The 24,074-nt window shown below is 38.6% G+C and overlaps 1 protein-coding gene across 19 annotated transcripts in view; it reads left to right on the forward strand.

Annotated features, from left to right (window-relative positions):
• The window catches only part of DMD (dystrophin), a 2,843,071-nt gene that overhangs the window by 2,195,563 nt on the left and 623,434 nt on the right, over nucleotides 1-24,074 (forward strand). For all 19 annotated transcript variants that reach the window (XM_079909736.1, XM_079909735.1, XM_079909718.1 and 16 more), the window contains one exon: nucleotides 5,412-5,529. In XM_079909736.1, the coding sequence (XP_079765862.1) occupies nucleotides 5,412-5,529 (118 nt within the window). The remainder of the gene's footprint in view (nucleotides 1-5,411; nucleotides 5,530-24,074) is intronic.

Below are 24,074 nucleotides of genomic sequence, written 5' to 3' on the forward strand. Positions count from 1 at the left end.
TCTCTGCTGTATGCTTTGATAACTCCCTGTGCTACCCCTATTGTAATACTCACCTCAGTTTATTATAATTGCTTATTTACTGCCTCTCCTCACTACTAGTTCATTTTTCACTTGAGAATAATAATTTTTCCTCCTTCTCTGCTATATCTCCTATGACTAGCTCAATGACTGACATAACATAAATATATAAGAGTATTTGCTGAAACCCAAACTGGGGTACATTCTACAAAATACCTGGCTTGTATTCTTCAAAATAATCAGCGATATGAAGTTCAAAGAAAGGCAAAGAACTATTTCAGATTAAAGGTGACTAAATAGATAGGACAACTAAATGCAATGCATGAGGCTGGACCAGTAAATGAAAGGCAATTAAAGGAGTACTTTTTATACTATGAATAAAGAATGTAGATTAGATTATCATACTAAAGCCATGTTAAATTTCCTGAACTAGAAATTGAGCTGAGGTTATGTAAGAGAGTGCATTTGTTTCCAAAAAATAAACACTGAAATATCTAGGAGTAAAGGGCATGCTATCTGCAGATTATTCGCAAATGGTTCAGAAGAGAATATATATAATATTACATATGCAGATATTATGTGTATATGTAATGATAGAATGATAAATGATAAAATGTGGCAAACTATTGACAATTAGTGAATCTGGGTGAAGGGTATGTGTGAGTTCTTTGACCATTCTTACAAATTTTCTGTAACTTCTAGATTATATAAAAGTAAAATGCTTTTATAAAAAGTATTTCTTGAGTGAATGAAGGACAAAAGGAAAACCACAGTTAGAAGGTGCTTGTGAAGAAGTTGCCAACCGAGATGCTGGTAGAACATTCAGAGAAGTAGAAAAGTTATGCCCAGCAGGAAAATATCCAGGCCAGTTTAAAATGTAAATGAGAAGTGAGGAAGTGGAGGACAAGAAAGACAACTTTGGGTTTAGCCAATGTATTTGGAGAGGCAGCCGAATGCAAGAATAGAAGCCAGAATTAAGGCCCTCCAGGAGGCAGTTGAAAGCTAGACAGATGATTAGCATCCGCACGGGTAAATCTCTTTCAGTTACTAGAAAGGCTACAATTTAGGACCTACCTGACTTAAATGCTTATTTTCTTCCATACATAAAGTAGTTCTGTAAACTGTCTCACCTTTTCAATCTTTAATGTTAATTTTTAAAATTGTAAATAAAAGACTATAAGGTCTCCATTTTTACATTACATGTAAGTTGAATTCATGCTTATTTCCTGAAAATGGCAACAAGTGAAAATCACCATGGGCCTTTGTTCTAAAGTTAACTATGTGAAGATTGTTGATTTTTGTAGAAAAATACTAAAAATATAACAAGTTTCTGGTTAAGGTCTAAGACATATAAATACTAAATATTCAACTACACATATAGAGTTTTCTATTTGAGTATTATTTAGGTAGTATTTTAACAAATAGCATTACGAACTGTAATTCTTTCTAAGAGCCTAAAATAACCTACTTCTAGTATGCATGGCTCCATCCTTTAACTCTCCTTTTCACAGAATTGCTATTCATAACCATTTCTGTCAACCCTGGGGAGACTTGGTAGGATTAACGACTTTTGATTCACTTTGTATTTGAAGATTTTTTTTTTTCTCCATCTTTGCTCAGCTAGTGGAATCCATGATGAATTCTCATCTCCAAGGGGTAAGCTGTTTTTAGTAGAGCCCGGTAGCTGGCTTATGACTCCTTAGAAATAGCACTGATTCCTTTCTTCCCTTATGTTTGTTTCTTCCAAAATGATAGATCCCTGTAGACGTGCTCAGTTATCATGCTTAGTTACTGTTAAGCATGTAATAGTTCTAGTTTTGTTCACTTAAGTTAGAAGTATCTGAGCTCATATCAGAAAAATAAGCCTAATTAGCATTCTACTTGTTTAGTGTGACAAATATAGACCACTAAACCTAGAATAAAGAAACTGAACAATAGAAGACAACTGGAGGTCATATGAGGATGAAGATTAGAGTAGAAACTGTTTCTGAGAGAGTAGCATCTGGTATGAGCACCAGATTGGGGGCAGAGAACAGAATTTTGTAGATGGATATTTGGGAAGTGGGTAGTTTGAGTAATGATTAGATGTAAGGTGTTCTCTCATCTGTGGGTGGCTCAGTGGAATAGAGATGAAGGTCACTGTATTTGAGAAGTTATGGGATTATAAAATTAAAGAAATTGTAATAGCAAATAAATAGAGTACACTCAAAAGAAAACCAAATGAAAAGAAAAAATAATTGTTCCTCTCATTGCGTGCATGTGTCCTGTTTTTTAGCAAGAAGGTATTTCAGTCACTGTTTGTATAATATCTTAAAAAAATATTAAATGAATGCCATATTCAGATCCTTCCCTTTATTTCTGGAAGGAAAATGGAAGAAGAAAATTCCCATTCTGGTCTACTGAGAAACCACTATTTAATTAGCATATTAGCATCTCATAAATTCCATATATATACATACACACATAATTATTATTGTTGTACATTTTCTTTTTTGAAATGGACGTTTGTATGTGTTGACCAAAAAGTGGGATAAAGTTACAGTTTTGTTTGAAATCTTAGAAAGGCATGGTTTTATTGCAGTTGTGAATCTCCTTAGATTTTTAAGGAGCTGCTTCTAAGGATGTCATTAAGAATCTTCTCAGGTGCTGATAAAGCATGTGTCTGTCAGCAGAGTTAGAGAATCACCCAACTAGAGAACAGGTTTCACAGTATCCTGAGACCTATTTTGTTCATTAGAGAGGAAAATGGCTGGTTTTAAGTCTAAATTGACATGCTTGCTCATTTCAGCCGTAAAAGCTGTTCATTGTGGTCAGGTTTAATTTAGAGCCTGGTTAAGGTTCAGATTAAAGTTGATCAAGTTACTTCTACAACATACTTCTTAAACGAACTTTATAATCCTAAAAGAATGGGAAAAGTATAGCCATCATTGGGTTATGTATCCAGAATTTAGAAGCAAAGAATGGCCTGGTTGTTTGAGGGTGGATTAATATTAAATCAAAGAAAAAATGATGAGAAAGATAATCTTTGCTATATAAAAGTGTCCAAGTATCAAAAAACACAAAATTTTATTTAAATTGCATAAAACAAACTTAATGTATTCATTCACTGCTATATCCATAACACCTAAAACAGTGCCTACACTTGATATTTATAAAATGAAAAAGGTGAGTGAGTAAATGAATGAATTTGTGTACTTGGCTAGCTATGTGTATATAGAGGGGAAGAATTGACTTTATGGTTTCTGGGTAAGTCTTTTTTAAAAATCTATTATTGAATGTATTAAACATTTAAGAGTCAGGAATGCCAAAGTACCTTCTGAGCTTGCCGTGTCACAGGTGACCAGAGTGTAACATTCTAATCCTGGAAGACATCTGATTTCGTAAAATCTGTCTGCTACTATATGCTCCTACTTTAGAATTTATTCAGTACTCTCCAGCTGACTTAGGCCACTCACGTCAATAGCTGTCTTTGGCAACTTGTTCCATATTTCAAACACACTTTTGTGTAAAGAAACCATAAAAGTTAGGAACCTGAAAATTGGATTTTTCTTCTGAGCAATCACAGCTTACAAATGTGGAAAATTTGTTAAAAGTTAACCCCTCCAGTTTTTCGGTAGAGAGGTGAAAACTCTCAAAATAGATGTGTGATGTTTGGATAAGTTCTTCCCATTATTTTAACACTACTAAAAGCAATTGAGCTCAAATCACGAGGCCTATCTCCCTACCTCTTCACAGAAAAACACTACAGAATGATAAAAATTTGGCCTTTCTAAATACAAAAGTGTTTAGAAAATCAGCACCAGGGCATAGTAGATAACTGATGTTCATAAACATTACCATCTACCACATTTCACCTCTTCACTTTCATTGGCCTCATGTGGTAGTAGAAAGAGCATAAGATTTAAAACCATAAAGACTTCTGGCTTAGTTATTAGTGTGGTTATTAGGAGACGAAAAATGAGAAAACGTGTAAAACATCTGTCACATACTGGTTTTAAACTAATAACAACCAATAAAATGTATTCGGTTTTAGTACAAGAACAAGGGAGATACCTTACTTTTCCCGAAACTTCTTTGTAAATATCACTGGGATTTGTGCCCTTAGTGTAGAGAGAGTAGATGACAGAGTCAATAGATGGACACTTGAGGGAAGGAGGACGTTGCTACCTATAATTAAATATATATTGTATGGTCAGACCACTCAAGATGGCTGTTGTCTTGCTCTCTGTACATCCCCTGCCCGACCAGTGCCTGTTTCGCCTGTATCTTATCCACATGACCGACCTTCCTGCATGCTTGCCCCAGGCCCCAGCTGGTGATTGTTTTCATCAGAGGGGCGGTGAGGGGCGTGCCCCTCTGCTGGTTTCCCTGGTAACTAATGAGCCCACCTGATGTCAATTCCCCTCTAACTGGCCCACTCCCACCGGGAGTGAAGACTGCCGCCATGTCCTGCCTGCTGTCTGCTACACACGCTGGGGTGTTGCCTCCAAGACGTTCCTTCAGACAGGTCAGCCCCCCCATCCATTAAACCACTGATGTCTCTGTTGCTGACTCCAGGCTCCTTCTTCAGTCTTGAAGCTGGGCAGGCGCAGGCTTTGTAGGCCTGCCGGGTGCAGCCCCACATATATATATTTGTTGGCTTCATTGTCTTTGGTACTTTTATTATAGCAGTATTAAAGTCAGTTGTAGTACAGAATACAAATATTAACTTCTAGCCTGATGCTTTCCAAACTTGCCTGATCATAAAAATTAAGCAGAGAATTTGTTAAAAATGCAGATTTCCAGCCCTCCTCCTGCCATCTAATTCATTCACTCAGAAGTGAGGCAAAGGAATCAGGTGATTGTTACTGGAGTCGATTTTGGGGAAAGACTAATTTAGCTCATCTACATCACCTCATTTTATAGGTGAGGAGTTTCAGGTACAAAGAAGTTAAGTAAGTCACATCTCTTAAATCACTTCTCTGCTTTTTCTGTTTCTAAAATATACACCTTAATTTTGACACTGCACAGAATGAGATTACAAGTATAAATAAGTGTCTTTCTCTTAAATACATTGTCATAATTCAAAATTACATTTTTTTACTCATGGCACTCATATGTTGGTTTAAGTAAACCCAGGTACTCTGAAATGACGCCGTCTAATCTCTTAAATAGTAGAGCAAATCCATAATCAAGATTTTCACTTGAAATAGTTTTGATATCTAAAAATGAAACACATTTCTTGTTAAATTGCTCTCTGTAAAGCCTTATACATTAGAGATTTATATCTAGTAACATCTTTTTTTATTTCTAAAAGTGCTTTGGTTGGTTTGAAAATTACACTTTTCTTTGTATTCCATTAAAGGAATGCACAGTGCTGGAGAACCTCAATATTGTTATATCTGTTCCTTCAGGCAACACTGCAGGATTTGGAACAGAGGCGCCCCCAGTTGGAAGAACTCATTACTGCTGCCCAGAATTTGAAAAACAAGACCAGCAATCAAGAGGCTAGGACAGTCATTACTGATCGAAGTAAGTCTTTTCGTAACGGGCACGTGAAACTTAAGGAAACATGTACGAAAAGTTTCTATAATGACTTAAGTTCATAAACCTCCATCACGTTTATAAAAATAGTCTCAACAGTTGTATATTAAAACTATTGTAGGGGTAAGACGGGAATAAAGACACAGACCTACTAGAGAATGGGCTTGAGGATACGGGGAGCCGGAAGGGTAGGCTGTGACAAAGCGAGAGAGGGGCATGGACATATATACACTACCAAAGGTAAAATAGATAGCTAGTGGGAAGAAGCCACACAGCACAGGGAGATCAGCTCGGTGCTTTGTGACCACCTAGAGGGGTGGGATAGGGAGGGTGGGAGGGAGAGAGATGCAAGAGGGAAGAGATATGGGGACATATATATATGTATAACTGATTCACTTTGTTATAAAGCAGAAACTAACACACCATTGTAAAGCAATTATACTGCAATAAAGATGTTTAAAAAATCTCCAATATTTTGCAGTAATTAAAAAACTCAAATTACAAAAAAAAAATATTGTAACTAAGATTTTTAGTCCATAATGTTATCTTTCAATACCTGAATGTAATTCTCTGGAATAGAGAAAATATAATTTTCATCAATCCAGACTTATGTAGTCGCAAAGCATAGCGGGGGGCTGCTGTGGTGAGCATGGCTGTGGCAGAACATTTGCTCCTCACTTGTCATTGATCTGGGCTGGCATCCATGGAGATGCCATTCTCTCTGCTCATATCCTTGGTTGTTGGTTCAAGCAGGGAGTTGCTTCCTGGACCATCTTTGTTTCCTGTCTGCAGTGGCACTTTCAGATCTAGACGTCTCTCTGCTGTTTGGATGCCCTCATTGTGTAATATCAGAGATCGTTGTACCATTCCTCATGCCATACTGGGGTGGGTGGGAACTTTGAGAGGCTGTTTAAGGCCCATGTGCCTAGACATTGCACCTACTCTTCTTTATACGGGATGATTCAGAGTGATTGTGCATGAGGTCAGGAAGAGGGATAGAGGGAAGGGTAAGGGAAACTGCTTTCCGTCCTGTTTTCGTCAGAGGCTCTCCTCAGAAATAAGGCCCAGGTCACCTCTGCTATCAGATTCTCTTGGATTTCCCTGGGTTTCCTCCCTTCCTTCCACCTCCTTTCCCTCCAGGGATACATATCAATATTAAATTTTCTTACTTCCCCTGCAATGCCCGCTCGTTTCCCCTCCCACATCCAGAGGAATCTTTTCTAGTGCAAGGGTAGGGAAAACCTTCGTTTAATCATCCTTTTTTCCTTCCTAAGCTTTTGTCTTATACCAGGCCTAGGCTTTTGAAACTTAAAAACCAGGAGTCTGTGTCTTCATAATATACATTCTGTTGTGTCAACACTTCCCTAAGGAAGTAGAAGCAGAATGGCTGGCTGCCAGTATGTTGGGGGAGGGGAAAGAGTGACCAGAATCGAAGGTTAATATTTGGAAAATATTATTAGTCATACTTACATTTATTAGGTACATAGTGATAATAGCTCTTATTTTATTGAGTACCTCCCAGGTATCAGGCAGTACATGTTGTGTGTGGTGTGTGTATTTGTGCGTGTGTGTGTAAACCCTTTACAAAATCCTGTCAGCTAAATTTCATAATCCCCATTTTATAGACGAGGAAACAGTTTCTGAGAATGGTTAAATTGTTCAAGCTTACAAAATAATCAAAGAACAGAGCTTAGAATTTGCAGATGTCTCTTTCTGGCTTAGAAGTGTGTGTTCCTTTCAGAATGTTTACCACTTCCCACCTTGTTTTGATGTTTTTGTTAATGACCTGAATCACTAGGACTGCTAGGACTAAAGACGGTTTCAGTCGGCAATTACGGATGTTTTGATTGACTTCCTGGAGACATTTCCCCTTTCAGTTGTAGTGAATATTTAATTAAACTAGACTCTTCTTGATTTTGAAATTTTAATTATTGTTGATTAAACAATGTATTTGGATATATGCTAATGTATTAGTTAGGTGGCAGTGGCCACTGTAACAGGTAAGCTCTCAAATCTTGGTAGTTTACCACAGTATAAGTTCACTTTTTATTCTGGTGTATTCCAAAGTAAGCAGCACTTAATGAAGTCATTCAGGAGCCCAAGCCCCTTCCAACCTTTGTATCCAGAACATCAAAGTGTTATGCATTTAACGGGCAGGTGGGGAACGAGTATTGACCGTTGGCATTTATTATGAGCCAGGCCTGGAAGTCGTACACATTACTTTGTTCATAATCTGTTGGCTGGAACTTGTCACATGGCCACATCTAACTGCAAGGGAATCTGGAAAATAATGTCCAGTGTTGAGCCCAGGAAGAAGAGAAATTAATTTGGCAAGAAACTAGTCGGTCTCTTCCACAGCTAATTTGGAGAAGAAGAATGCACTTCTGTGTAATGTATAGAATGCCATTTCTAAAACCAGCAATACAAGAGCAAAATTGCCTTGTAATGACCAACATAGAGAGCTGTCCAACTGATATAGTAGAATGTTCCTCCCTCAGACTGGAACCATGAGGCTTCCCCAACCAGGTTGATACACACAGGCCTAAAAGAGTGAGCGATTTATGAGACTGGATTCCCACTACACAGTTAAGTGCTCTGTTTCTTGCCTGAGAAATATGGAAATTGGGCTAAGGTGTTTATACAAATCCAAACATACTATATAGAAAGTCATTTGTTATTTTACCAATGAAAAAACCTTCTTTTTTTCCCCCAAGAGGAAAATAACACTCATTTATTTTACAGTATCCATTCAGCTTTGTCTAAACATTTTCCATTATCCCTTGCAATCTTTTTTAAATATTGTATCGACTTTTTTTCATGATGTAGATTAAAACTGAGTGACTGGAGGGCAGTTTTGTATATCTCTGCTAATATCCAGTGATTTGAATAGTTCTGCTTTTCTAAGCTTTTGTCTTTTAGGAATGAATGCCTTTATGAATATTTGCAGCATAGTGGAAAGGTTCCAACTCAAATGGTCCAAAAAAGCATTTTCTTAAAATCAGGTGTCTGTTGAGACATGTTGTGTTTCTTGTTTAGAGCCTAAGCCAGAATCTTAGTTCTCGGTATGCCTAGAGCCTCTAATGCTGGTACCAGGATAATTCTGACAAGATATGTTTATCTAAACAATGTCATTTGCAGCCCTGCTGTACTTCAGTTTATCTCTCCATTTGAAATCAATAAAATGGGATGGAGATTGAGTACTCGTAAAGTTCCAATCGTGTTCAAAATAGAATTTTTCTTAGTATAGATTTGGTTTTCAGGGAACGCGTAGAAATAAGATACTTGCTCATAAAATTGTATTTTCTTATTTGAAGATTTCAGTATTCCTTTTTTATTGCCCTGAAACTTCTAGAAATACTTAAAAAGGAATCAGCTAAATAAAGAAAAATATTCATTAAGTATATAGTACTATATTGAAACATGGTTCCCTCCTTGATGAATCCCAGTTCATAACTTTGAACAGTTGGGGAAGTCTGTACATAGTTATTATATTCTGTCAAGAGAAAAGGCCAGTAAAAAGCAATTCTTCTCTACTAGTAGCTGGGGCTGCAAAATACCAACCATGTTTCACTGTATAAAACTGTTTCCATGGTATCTGTTGTTTTCAGGTGATTATATTGTTGGAAATCATGTTGTAATAATCTAGGTGAAAGAATAAATTTCATTCTAAGAGCATTCAGGTAAAAATTTCTCCTTGCTGTTTCTGATGGTCAAACTGCTCATTTTCCTTCAGTTGCTGAATGTGTCACCATTCCTGGTCATTTTCTTCTGTAAAAGGGCTAGGTCAGGAGATCAAAAACAGATAAGAAGGATTTAAAATTGCTTCCTTGGAGGTTTCTGAATTATGCAAAACTCGTGTTCATGTCCGTTACGACTGCAAATCTTAGTACCATAATACCTCTCATAGCAGTAAGGAGGATATGGAAAAAAGGAACTGCTCTCTTATTGTTCTGTTTATTCCTCAAATAATATTGGTGAGCAGGGCTCATCTGACATTTGTATTTGAGAACCTTGCTTCTGTAGCTTCTCCCTCCCTAATCCCCACCATTACCATTTTAAAGATCTGTGGCAATAGCACATATAGGTTTTAAAGGCAAGCTGCCTGGGCTGGCCACTTAGTACCTTTGTGACCCTAAACAAACAACTAATCTCAGTAAACTATCTGATTTCGGTTTCCTGCTCTATAAAATAAGATTACTTCTGTCCACCTCAAGGTTGGGAGAATTAAATGAGTTATTACTTGAAGAGCGCTTAGCTCCTGGCCATAGTAAGAGTTCAGTGAATGTTATCTCTTGTTGTTTTAATTATAATCTAATTGCGTTGTTTGAATGCTTAGTGGGAGAGCATTTAAAGCATTTAGTAAGCTCTTAAGTAACTATCTGATTTTTCCACTACCCACCACACCCCCCCAAAAAAATGGAGAGAGAGTTTTAGAAGATCAAAAGGAGAAAGTTGCTTTGGAAAAGATGAAATAAGATATATAAATAGAATTAAACAAATATTTGGAAAAGCCTTCATGTGAGTGATACTACAAAAAGCAAGGCAATTGATGTAAGCTATTTCCTTTTCAGTATTTACTGTAACCTTAGGAGGTGGGCATTATTATAGAGACAGAAAACTGAAGCTCAGAGAGCTTAAATAACATGTCTGGGGTCCTAGTAAAATGTCATGTGAGGGACTAGGATTTAAACTGGTGTCTATATAATTCTAAAGCCTGAAGCACATCAAATAGTAAGAGCTTGTTAGTCAAAAAATAGAAAGAAATACTTATTTGAGAACTTAAAATTTTAGGAGTGACCTCAGTTTACTATAATATGAATATAACGTTTTACTGCTCCCATTTATATTGTTGTCTTCTATGTATTTGCAAGTCTAATTATAGGATTGTCTCTCACATGTGTTGGAAATGTGCAGGATAGTGGACCTCAGTAATCTATTAGCTGTTCAACCTTGACCAAGTAGATTCAATTCTCTAAGCCATGGTTCCGTCATCTGTCATGTGGGGATAATAATAATACTTAAGCTGGTAGGGTGATTATAAAGATAAAATTACATGATGTTTCTAAAGTGAAGACCTGGCGCATATTAGATGCTCATTAAATGGTAGATACTATCAAGATGAGATGAATCTGGTACAGAGGAACTGGAGCTGGGAGAATATGAAGGGAAAATAATATATGGCCTTTTATTATCTAACACAAGGGTGGAACTTCTAAAACAAAATACCAAGTGTTAACAGAGAGTTGTTTCTTTTAAAATTATTTTTTCAGCAAAGGCTTTTTCAAACTAGTCCAAAATTCTTTGAGAAATTTGGTGACATCATATAAATTTTAAGAGAATGAATTTGTGTCGTATTGCTTAAAGAGCTGGTGTACAGGGCTGTAGAGAGGAGAATGCTCTACTGTATGAGAATAAAAACACTCTCACAGGATTTCTGAATTAACTGACAGTTCTTTGGCAGCTTTGTCAACCCATCATTCATTGCTGCAACCAAATGTAAGAAATGCTTCATGGTGAAATAAAAAGACTGTTATTCTCCACATTTTTATGAAATCTCTATTGCTAATGAAATGCCAGCCAATATCTTCCTCTCAGGTATTGTCTAGTAGAGAGTTGCTTATTTTAGAAGAAGTGGAGTCAACCATATAAATTTCGTTCTTTTGACATCTAGCACCCGCTGTCAGCCTGTTATAACTACAAGCAGCTCTCAAAGTTTACATCCACCAGGATGCCGCTGGCAACCCAAGAGTTCAGTTCAGTAAATATTTGAATGCTTCCTCTGTGCAAGTTAACATCAGAGGTGATGGAGGGGATACAGGGAGGAATGATTCAGCCTTTGTCTTAAAAGAGCTAACAATCAAATGTGGGTACTTGAACAAGTATATCCGGGCAAGGCAGTCTACGGTAAGTACTTCTGTAGAGAAGTATTACAAAATGCGGACAGAGCGTGCAAGAGAAAGGGAGATTGGATCAGAATGAGGGGGGTCCTGGAATGCTCCCAGGAGGTTAAATTTTGTCTAAAAATCATAAATTTGATTAGTATGTTGTAAAGTAGAAAGAGGTTGGAGAGGGAAGGATATTTCAGGAAAGGGTGACAGGAGAATACATAATTAGACTTAGGTTAGCAATGGTGTGACAGAATAATTTGTAGGAGTGTGTGTGTGTGTCTGTGTGTGTGTGTGTGTGTGTGAGTGTGAGTGTGAGCACATACGTTGTGGAGGATAAGGCAGGAAATGAAGTCAGTGAGAGCAGTTAGGAGCCACGAGAGCCTGAGCTAGAGCAGTGTCAGTGGAGTGAAAAGAAAGAACTGAATTAAGATATGCAGTGCAGCTAGAATTAACAGTATTTGGACATTGACTGGATGTGTGGAATTGAAGATCTAAGAGAGTGCTTACCTCTTAAGATTTTGAGATTCAGTTCTTTGGAAGATGGTGATATAACCAGAGACAAACTCAGGAAAAGGAGTTGATTATGGGTGATAAAATAATGTGTCTAAGATATAGCTGATGTCCAGAATGAGAAATGGTTGAAAACACAAGAGGAGATTTCAGGGGTGAAGTTATTTCTACACAGATTTGGAAGTTACCTGGAGTGGTTAAGCTTGCATAGAGATGGGGTGTGAAAAAAGAAGCAGGCCTAAGGAAGAGCCTGGAACTTGTCTTACATTTAAGGAATATATTGATAAGAAGAGTTAGCACCACCCCTCCCAGTGGCAACTTGCAATATAGGTGCATTTAGACAAACACACACTGAAGAGTGAGTTTATAGGTTATGCACTGTATTTTGTTTTCTGTATCTTCTGCAATCCAACCAGTCTAATAGTGTAAGTTTTGGTGCAGTGGACTTCAGTATTATACCAAGGGTTAAACGAAATATCACTTCCTCAATCCTACTACAAAAATAAGAGTTTTACTACATTCTATTATTTTTTTAAATTTATTTACTTTTGGCTGCTTTGGGTCTTCGTTGGGTTGTGCGGGCTTCTCATTGCAGTAGCTTCTCTTGTTTCAGAGCACAGGCTCTAGGCTCGAGGACTTTAGTAGTTGTGGCTCTAGAGCACAGGCTCAGCTGTAGCACATGGGCTTAGTTGCTCCCCGGCATGTGGGATCTTCCAGGACCAGGGCTCAAACCCATTTGCCCCACATTGGCAGGCAGATTCCTAACCACTGCGCCACCCGGGACGCCCCTTTTATTATTATTAATCTTTTCTTCCACTGTTGTTATTTGCTAGGAATAGTAAGTATATTAGTTAGCATTCTCCAGAGAGCTAGCATGCTCGCGCGCTCTCTCTCTCTCTCTCTCTCACTCTCTCTCTCTCTCTATATATATATGTATAATATATATGCATATATATTTATTTATATATTTATTTATGTTTATTTAATGCACACACACTCATAAAGAGCAAAAGAGAGAGGAATTTTAAGGAATTGGCTCATGCCACTGTGGGAACTGGGAAGTATGAGGTCTTCAGGGCACACCAGCAGGATGGATACTTAGAAAAGAGTTGATACTTAGAAAAGAGTTGATACTCAAGAGTCTTGAGTCCAAAGGCCGTCTGGAGGCAGAATTTTTTTCCGTTTCTGGGGATCTCAGTCTTTTCTTTTAAGGACTTCAGCTGATTGGATGAGGCCCTCCCACATTATGGAGGCTAATCTGCTTTACTCAGAATCTACAGATTTAAATGTTAATCACATCTAAAAAATACCTTTATAGAAACCTCTAGGGTGATGCTTAAATAACTGGGATACATTGTCTAGCCAAGTTGACATATAAAATTTACCATCACAGTGAGGTTCATAGTGCCATGTGTTTCTTCACATATAAATTTCATGATTCCTTTAATTTTCATTAGTATCCATTCAATAGGTTACCTGGAAATATATATTAAAAATGGAAAAAAAATAGAAATGATCTTTAACATCTTGTTAAGTTTCAGAGCTCCATTAGAGTAATTATAACTCATGCATTAAATTTTTTTACCTATAAAAAACAGGTGTGTTTTTCTTTATAGAATTTTTCTTATATTGTGTTAAACTAATACTAAATATCTATGATGAAATAATTTTATTTTAATGTATCTCATTTTTAATTTTATAAGAGATTAATATCAAAATATATTTGAAAAGGATTTAAAATCCAAATTAGCTGCCATGACTATATATAATTATTAATCTTTCATGTGATCATGTACTCGGAAAAATAAATAAATTTTATTTAAAGTGATGTAGCTACAATTATGAACATAAATAGTGTTTTCTACTAATTGCTTTTTTTAAAAATTTATTTAAAGAAAAAAATTTATTTATTTTATTTATTTTTGACTGCATTGGGTCTTCGTTGCTGTGCGCGGGCTTCCTCTAGTTGCAGAGAGCGGGAGCTACTCTTCATTGCAGTGCATGGGCTTCTCATTGTGGTGGCTTCTCTTGTTGCAGAGCATGGGCTCTAGAGCACAGGCTCAGTAGTTGTGGCACACCGGCTCAGTAGTTGTGGCGCATGAACTTAGTTGCTCCGCAGCACGCGGGATCCTCCCGGACCAGGGCTCGAACCTGTGTCCCCTGTATTGGCAGGCAGATTCTTAACCACTGCGCCACCAGGGAAGCCCAAATTGCTTAGTTTTTTCATTATGTTTCTTTCTAAGGGGACAGATTTGGATTAGCAAATGTTCTATTCACTGTATTCAGTTTAAAAAACTGAATACGATGAACGTAACTATTAAATAAATAAACCAATTAAATAAAGTGATTCTTTTCTTTATGGTATAATAGAATAAAGATGATGATGAATAAATATAAAGAATCTCACACTCAGACAAAGTGAGCTGATAAGACAAATACAAAACAGAAAGAGATGTGCTCACAGGGGGAATTCCAGATTTTCATAGACTAACATTTTCATCTTATGGCATATTAGGGCATTGCAACTAAAGACCTGAATTTCTCTTATATTTTGGTACCTCCGGGCACAGGGAGGGCTGTTACTCCCTGATGTGCCATGCACTTTAGATGAATCTAAGCCAAGGGTTAGATATGTGCTATGGGCTGCTCCTAAAAGATTCCCTCACCTCTCCTCAGGTGTTGGAAGAGTGTAGGGGTTATTTGAGATCTACCATTTCTTTCTTTAACAAATGCCCTCATTAATCATTTGAAGCAGCGTAACAACTTGTTTGCCACTAGTCTTTATTCTGCTGTACCTGCCTTAAGGGAAGCATTCATGAAGTAAGGAGGATTAATGGGTTGTGAACTTTCTACATGCAAAGGACAGAGCTGGGCTCATTCTACTTTAGCCAAGAAAAGGAGTTTGTGGTTACCTACTGCTGCAAAACAACCCCAAAACTTAATGCCTTAAAACGGCAACAATCATTTATTACCTCTCACAGGTTCTCTAGGTCAGCAAATCACAAGTGACTTGGTTGAGTAGTTCTGTCTTGGGGATTTCTCGTGAGGTTGCAGACAGTAGTCACCTGGGGCTGCAGTCATGTGAAAGCTTGACTGGGGCTGGAGGATTCACTCCCAAGGTGGCTCACTCATGCTGTTTGTGAGGTGGTGCTGTCTAGCTGGTTCTTCTCTACATGAGCTTCTCCATGGGACTGCTTGAGTATTCCCGCAACTTTGTGGCTGGCTTCAAGAATAAGTAAAGCAGGGGTACAAGGCAGAAGCTGTAATGCCGTTTGTGGCCTAGCCTCAGAATTCATACTATAACCCACCAAGACTTTTCTGTAGCTGCTTGACATGTGGATAATTATCTCAGATCCACTCAGCCTAGCTCCACATGGAGAAGATGGGTTTTGGAAAGAAAGCTCTTGAGTTTTGGAGGCCTACCAGAACGACCTAGGCAGCTAGCAGTTGGTTGTGGGATGAGGATGACGATTACTTTTATGTTTGTGAGACAAACACGTAAAAATGTCTTTCCTTAGTTTCATTCTAAGAGTAGTGTGGTGCTAAAAGCAATGAATCTAAGATGGGAAGATGGGCTTTAAGTCCTGGCTCTGCTGTTTAATGACAACAGGACCCTTGGCAAATTATTTAGTCTCTCTGACCCTTTGTTTCCTCATCTGTAAAATTGGGCCCCTGATGCCTTCTGTACCAGATTGCTATTAGGATTAAGTGGAGTGACATCAGGAAAAGCCCTTTTCAAATGGCAAATCACTACAAAAATAACAGTGTCTTGGCCATCTTGGGCTGCTGTGACAAAATACTGTAGACTGTGTAGATTATATAATAGACATTTATTTCTCACAGTTCTGGAGGCTGCGAAGTCCAAGATGAAAGTACCAGGAGATTCGGTTCCTGGTGAGAGCCCCTTCCTAGCTTGCAGAGGGCCAATTCTCAGAGAGCAGAAAGCTCTGCTCTCTCCATCTTCTAATAAGAACACTAGTCCTGTCATGAGGACCGACCCTCCTGACCTCATCTAAACTTAATTACTTCCCAAAGGCCCCATCTCCAAATACCATCACACTGGACATTAAGGCTTCATTCAGCATGTGAAAATTTGGGGGGCACAAACATTCAGTCCATAACATTCAGCTGTCTTCATCTTTGACAGTTCCATTAGGTCTGCTAGGTATCAACAATGACAGAGCCCTGCTATAAGTGTAAGAGATTTTTACATTTAGAAAATGGGTACATGAAGATTGAAAATTGTTCTTCTGTCTATACACAGAATATTTAGTACTTGCTCAAGAAATTTTCCTTCATGAGAGTGCTGATTCTCTTAAATTCCAGTCAAGGGCCTTGGGAAAAAAATAGGTTCTACATCAAGATTTTCTGAATGAAATGCTTTATGATATTTTATTCAGTATTAAGATAAAGCAAAAATATTTATGCAGGACATTCTGTTTTTATGGTTTCCAGCTACTGTATAGTCTTTTTTTTTTACAAACAGAAAGTCACAAAAATTATAATCATCCTCATCAGTTCACTCAGTCCATGTAATTATTTTTTTTTCATCTTGATCTTCTGTTAGCACTTTTATGAATTCATCAGTTTTCCATTAGAGTTCTGAAAATGCTTATTCATTCAGTTCAGCAGTATAGTCAGTTACCAGAAACCTGTGCTTTTCAAACTTTTCCATGAATTCCTTGAAGATGAAACCCTTTTATAGGAACATATTTGCAAAAGCATCAGAGTACACCCAGAACTGTCTGTAAATGACAAAAGACTTAAAAATGACCATGGTTAAAGATTTGATGAAAGTTCATGATAATGCAATTGACAAGGAAATTTAGTTATTTCTGAGATATGCGTTTTAAAATAATAACTAGAATTATGACTTATAACATTATACCAGAACATACAAGATTTTTAGGAATTGCATGTAATGTCTGAAACATTTATATTAACATATATCCATACAAATAACCCAAAGAAAGTTTAGTATTAGTTCTTTTTAATTTAATTTTTTTACACAGCAGTTTCTTATGAGTCATCAATTTTATACACATCAGTGTAAACATCTCAATCCTAATCGCCCAATTCATCCCACCACCATCCCCACCCCCCCACAGCTTTCCCCTCTTGGTGTCCATACATTTGTTCTCTACATCTTTGTCTTAACTTCTGCCCTGCAAACCGGTTCATCTGTACCATTTTTCTAGGTTCCACGTACATGTGTTAATATACGATATTTGTTTTTCTCTTTCTGACTTACTTCACTCTGTATGACAGTCTCTAGATCCATCCACGTCTCAACAAATGACCCAATTTCATTCCTTTTTAGGGCTGAGTAATATTCCATTGTATATATGTACCACAACTGCTTTATCCATACATCTGTTGATGGGCATTTAGGTTGCTTCCATCACCTGGCTATTGTAAATAGTGCTGCAATGAACATTGGGGTGCATGTGTCTTTTTGAATTATGGTTTTCTCAGGGTATATGCCCAGGAGTGGGATTGCTGGATCATATGGTAATTCTCTTTTTAGATTTTTAAGGAACCTCCATACTGTTCTCCATAGTGGCTGTAACAATTTACATTCCCACCAACAGGGCAAGAGGGTTCCCTTTTCTCCACACCCTCTCCAGCATTTGTTGTTTGTAGATTTTCTGATGATGCCCATTCTAACTGGTGTGAGGTGATACCTCATTGTAGCTTTGATTTGCATTTCTGTAATAATTAGTAATGTTGAGCAGCTTTTCATGTGCTTCTTGGCCGTCTGTATGTCTTCTTTGGAGAAATGTCTATTTAGGTCTTCTGCCCATTTTTGAATTGGGTTTCTTTTTAATATTGAGCTGCATGAGCTGTTTATATATTTTGGAGATTAATCCTTTGTTCGTTGATTTGTTTGCAAATATTTTCTCCCATTCTGAGGGTTGTCTTTTCGTCTTGTTTATGGTTTCCTTTGCTGTGCAAGATTTTAACTTTCATTAGGTCCCATTTGTTTATTTTTGTTTTTATTTCCATTACTCTAGGAGGTAGATCAAAAAAGACCTTGCTGTGATTTATGTCAAAGAGTGTTCTTCCTATGTTTTCCTCTAAGAGTTTTATAGTGTCCAGTCTTAAATTTAGGTCTTGAATCCATTTTGAGTTTATTTTTGTGTATGGTGTTAGGGAGTGTTCTCACTTCATTCTTTTACATGTAGCTGTCCAGTTTTCCCAGCACCACTTATTGAAGAGACTGTCTTTTCTCCATTGTATATCCTTGCCTCCTTTGTCATAGATTAGTTGACCATCAGTGCGTGGGTTTATCTCTGGGCTTGCTATCTTGTTCCATTGAGATATGTTTCTGTTTTTGTGCCAGTACCATATTGTCTTGATGACTGTAGCTTTGTAGTATAGTCTGAAGTCAGGGAGTCTGAGTCCTCCCGCTCCTCAAAGAAGTCCTCAAGACTGATTTGGCGACTTCTGGGAAGATGGCGGAAGGGTAAGATGCGGAGATCACCTTCCTCCCCACAGATACACCAGAAATACATCTACACGTGGAACAACTCCTACGGAGCACCTACTGAACGCTGGCAGAAGACCTCAGACCTCGCAGAAGGCAAGGAACCCCCCACGTACCTGGTTAGGGCAAAAGAAAAAAATAAACAGAGACAAAAGGATAGGGACGGGTCCTGCACCAGCGGGAGGGAGCTGTGAAGGAGGAAAAGTGTCCACACACTAGGAAGCCCCTTCGCGGGTGGAGACTGCGGGTGACGGAGTGGGGGAGCTTCGAAGCCGCGGAGGCGAGCACAGCAACAGGGTTGCGGAGGGAAAAGCGGAGAGATTCCAGCGCAGAAGATCGGGGCCGACCGGCACTCACCAGCCGAGAGGCATGTCTGCTCGCCCGCCAGGGCGGGCGGGGCTGGGAGCTGAGGCTCCGCCTTCGGTTGGAGCACCGAGAGAGGACTGAGGTTGGCGGCGTGAACACAGCCTTCAGGGCATTAGTGCACCGCGGCTAGCCGGGAGGGAGTCCTGGGAAAAGTCTGGACCTACCAAAGAGGCAAGAGACTTTTTCTTCCCTCTTTGTTTCCTGGTGCGCAAGGAGAGGGGATTAAGAACGCTGCTTAAGGGAGCTCCAGAGATGGGCGCGAGCCGCGGCTAAAAGTGCGGACCCGAGAGACAGACATGAGACGCTAAGGCCGCTGCTGCTGCCACCAAGAAGCCTGTGTGCGAACACAGGTCACTATCCACACCCCCCTTCCAGGGAGCCTGTGCAGCCCGCCACTGCCAGGGTCCCGGGATCCAGGGACAACTCCCCCGGGAGAACGCACAGCGCACCTCAGGCTGGCAAAGTCACGTCGGCCGCTGCCGCTGCAGGCCCGCCCCGAACTCCGTGACCCCTCCCTACCCCCCGGCCTCAGTGAGCCAGAGCCTCCGAATCAGCGGCTCCTTTAACCCCGTCCTGTCTGAGCAAAGAACAGACGCCCTCCAGCGACCTACACGCACAGGTGGGGCCAAATCCAAAGCTGAGCCCCTGGGAGCTGTGAGAACAAAGAAGAGAAAGGGAAATCTCTCCCAGCAGCCTCAGAAGCAGCGGATTAAAGCTCCACAATCAACTTGATGTACCCTGCATCTGTGGAATATATGAATAGAAAACGAATCATCCCAAATTAAGGAGCCGTGTGGATGAAAGGCTCTTGGTGCTGCAGCCAGGAGTTAGTGCTGTGCCTCTAAGGTGGGAGAGCCAACTTCAGGACACTGGTCCACAAGAGGCCTCCCAGCTGCACATAATATCAAATGGCAAAAATGTCCCAGAGATCTCCATCTCAACGCCAGCACCCAGCTTCACTCAACGACCAGCAAGCTACAGTGCTGGACATCCTATGCCAAACAACTAGCAAGACAGGAACACAACCCCACCCATTAGCAGAGAGGCTGCCCAAAATCATAATAAGTCTACAGACACCCCAAAACACACCACCAGACGTGGACCTGCCCACCAGAAAGACAAGATCCAGCCTCATCCACCAGAACACAGGCACTAGTCCCCTCCACCAGGAAGCCTACACAACCCACTGAACCAACCTTAGCCACTGGGGACAGACACTAAAAACAACAGGCACTACGAACCTTCAGCCTGCAAAAAGGAGACCCCAAACACAGTAAGATAAGCAAAATGAAAAGACAGAAAAACACACAGCAGATGAAGGAGCAAGACAAAAACCCACCAGACCTAACAAATGAAGAGGAAATAGGCAGTCTACCTGAAAAAGAATTCAGAATAATGATAGTAAAGATGATCCAAAATCTTGGAAATAGAATAGACAAAATGCAAGAAACAATTAACAAGGACCTAGAAGAACTAAAGATGAAACAGACAATGATGAACAACACAATAAATGAAATGAAAAATACTCTAGATGGGATCAATAGCAGAATAACTGAAGCAGAAGAACGGATAAGTGACCTGGAAGATAAAATAGTGGAAATAACTAATGCAGAGCAGAATAAAGAAAAAAGAATGAAAAGAACTGAGGACAGTCTCAGAGACCTCTTGGTCAACATTAAACGCACCAACATTCGAATTATAGGGGTTCCAGAAGAAGAAGAGAAAAAGAAAGGGACTGAGAAAATATTTGAAGAGATTATAGTTGAAAACTTCCCTAATATGGGAAAGGAAATAGTTAATCAAGTCCAGGAAGCACAGAGAGTCCTATACAGGATAAATCCAAGGAGAAATACGCCAAGACACATATTAATCAAACTGTCAAAAATTAAATACAAAGAAAGCATATTAAAAGCAGCAAGGGAAAAACAACAAATAACACACAAGGGAATCCCCATAAGGTTAACAGCTGATCTTTCAGCAGAAACTCTGCAAGCCAGAAGGGTGTGGCAGGACATATTGAAAGTGTTGAAGGAGAAAAACCTGCAACCAAGATTACTCTACCCAGCAAGGATCTCATTCAAATTTGATGGAGAAATTAAAACCTTTACAGACAAGCAAAAGCTGAGAGACTTCAGCACCACCAAACCAGCTCTACAACAACTGCTAAAGGAACTTCTCTAGGCAAGAAACACAAGAAAAGGAAAAGACCTACAATAACAAACCCAAAACAATTAAGAAAATGGGAATGGGAACATACATATCGATAATTACCTTAAATGTAAATGGACTAAATGCTCCCACCAAAAGACACAGATTGGCTGAATGGATACAAAAACAAGACGCATATATTTGCTGTCTTCAAGACACCCACTTCAGACCTAGAGACACATACAGACTGAAGGTAAGGGGATGGAAAAAGGTATTTCATGCAAATGGAAATCAAAAGAAAGCTGGAGTAGCAATTCTCATATGAGACAAAATAGACTTTAAAATAATGACTATTAGAAGAGACAAAGAAGGACACTACATAATGATCAAGGGATCGATCCAAGAAGAAGATATAACAATTGTAAATATTTATGCACCCAACATAGGAGCACCTCAATACATAAGGTAAATACTAACAGCCATAAAAGTGGAAATCGACAGTAACACATTCATAGTAGGGGACTTTAACACCCCACTTTCACCAATGGACAGAGCATCCAAAATGAAAATAAATAAGGAAACAGAAGCTTTAAATGATACATTAAACAAGATGGACTTAATTGATATTTATAGGACATTCAATCCAAAAACAACAGAATACACATTTTTCTCAAGTGCTCATGGAACATTCTCCAGGATAGATCATATCTTGGGTCACAAATCAAGCCTTGGTAAATTTAAAACAATTGAAATTGTATCAAGTATCTTTTCCGACCACAACGCTATGAGACTAGATATCAATTACAGGAAAAGATCTGTAAAAAAATACAAACACATGGAAGCTAAACAATACACTACTTAATAACGAAGTGATCACTGAAGAAATCAAAGAGGAAATCAAAAAATACCTAGAAACAAAGGACAATGGAGACACGACAACTCAAAATCTATGGGATGCAGCAAAAGCAGTTCTAAGAGGGAAGTTTATAGCAATACAATCCTACCTTAAAAAACAGGAAACATCTCGAATTAACAACCTAACCTTGCACCTAAAGCAATTAGAGAAAGAAGAACAAAAAAACCTCAAAGTTAGCAGAAGGAAAGAAATCATAAAAATCAGATCAGAAATAAATGAAAAATGAAGGAAATGATAGCAAAGATCAGTAAAACTAAAAGCTGGTTCTTTGAAAGGATAAACAAAATTGATAACCCATTAGCCAGACTCATCAAGAAAAAATGGGAGAAGACTGAAATCAATAGAATTAGAAATGAAAAAGGAGAAGTAACAACTGACACTGCAGAAATACAAAAGATCATGAGAGATTACTACAAGCAACTGTATGCCAATAAAATGGACAACCTGGAAGAAATGAACAAATTATTAGAAAGGCACAACCTGCCAAGACTGAATCAGGAAGAAATAGAAAATATGAACAGACCAATCACAAGCACTGAAATTGAAACTGTGATTAAAAATCTTCCAACAAGCAAAAGCCCAGGACCAGATGGCTTCACAGGCGAATTCTACCAAACATTTAGAGAAGAGCTATCACCTATCCTTCTCAAACTCTTCCAAAATAGAGCAGAGGGAGGAACACTCCCAAACTCATTCTACGAGGCCACCATCACCCTGATACCAAAACCAGACAAGGATGTCACAAAGAAAGAAAACTACAGGCCAATATCACTGATGAACATAGATGCAAAAATACTCAACAAACTACTAGCAAACAGAATCCAACAGCACATTAAACGGATCATACACCATGATCAAGTGGGGTTTATTCCAGGAATGCAAGGATTCTTCAATATACGCAAATCAATCAGTGTGATACACCATATTAACATACTGAAGGAGAAAAACCATATGATCATCTCAATAGATGCAGAGAAAGCTTTTGACAAAATTCAACACCAATTTATGATAAAAACCCTGCAGAAACTGGGCATAGAGGGAATTTTCCTAAACATAATAAAGGCCATATATGACAAACCCACAGGCAACATCGTCCTGAATGATGAAAAACTGAAAGCATTTCCACTAAGATCAGGAACAAGACAAGGTTGCCCACTCTCACCACTCTTATTCAACATAGTTTTGGAAGTTTTAGCCACAGCAATCAGAGAAGAAAAGGAAATAAAAGGAATCCAAATTGGAAAAGAAGAAGTAAAGCTGTCACTGTTTGCAGATGACATGATAGTATACATAGAGAATCCTAAAGATGCTACCAGAAAACTACTAGAGCTAATCAATGAATTTGGTAAAGTAGCAGGATACAAAATTAATGCACAGAAATCTCTGGCATTCCTATACACTAAGGATGAAAAATCTGAAAGTGAAATCAAGAAAACACTCCCATTTACCATTGCAACAAAAAGAATAAAATATCTAGGAATAAACCTACCTAAGGACACAAAAGACCTGTATGCAGAAAATTATAAGACACTGATGAAAGAAATTAAAGATGATACAAATAGATGGAGAGATATACCATGTTCTTGGATTGGAAGAATCAACATTGTGAAAATGACTCTACTACCCAAAGCAATCTACAGATTCAATGCAATCCCTATCAAACTACCACTGGCATTTTTCACAGAACTAGAACAAAAAATTTCACAATTTGTATGGAAACACAAAAGACCCCGAATAGCCAAAGCAATCTTGAGAACGAAAAACGGAGGTGGAGGAATCAGGCTTCCTGGCCTCAGACTATACTACAAAGCTACAGTAATCAAGACAGTATGGTACTGTCACAAAAACAGAAATATAGATCAGTGGAACAGGTTAGAAAGCCCAGAGATAAACCCACGCACATATGGTCACCTTATCTTTGATAAAGGAGGCAGGAATGTACAGTGGAGAAAGGATAGCCTCTTCAGTAAGTGGTGCTGGGAAAACTGGACAGGTACATGTAAAAGTATGAGATTATGTCACTCCCTAACACCATACACAAAAATAAGCTCAAAATGGATTAAAGACCTAAATGTAAGGCCAGAAACTATCAAACTCTTAGAGGAAAATATAGGCAGGACACTCTATGACATAAATCACAGCAAGGTCCTTTTTGACCCACCTCCTAGAGAAATGGAAATAAAAACAAAAATAAACAAATGGGACCTAATGAAACTTA

Source organism: Stenella coeruleoalba, assembly GCF_951394435.1.
Source record: "Stenella coeruleoalba genome assembly, chromosome: X".
Classification (NCBI taxonomy): Eukaryota; Metazoa; Chordata; class Mammalia; order Artiodactyla; family Delphinidae; genus Stenella; species Stenella coeruleoalba.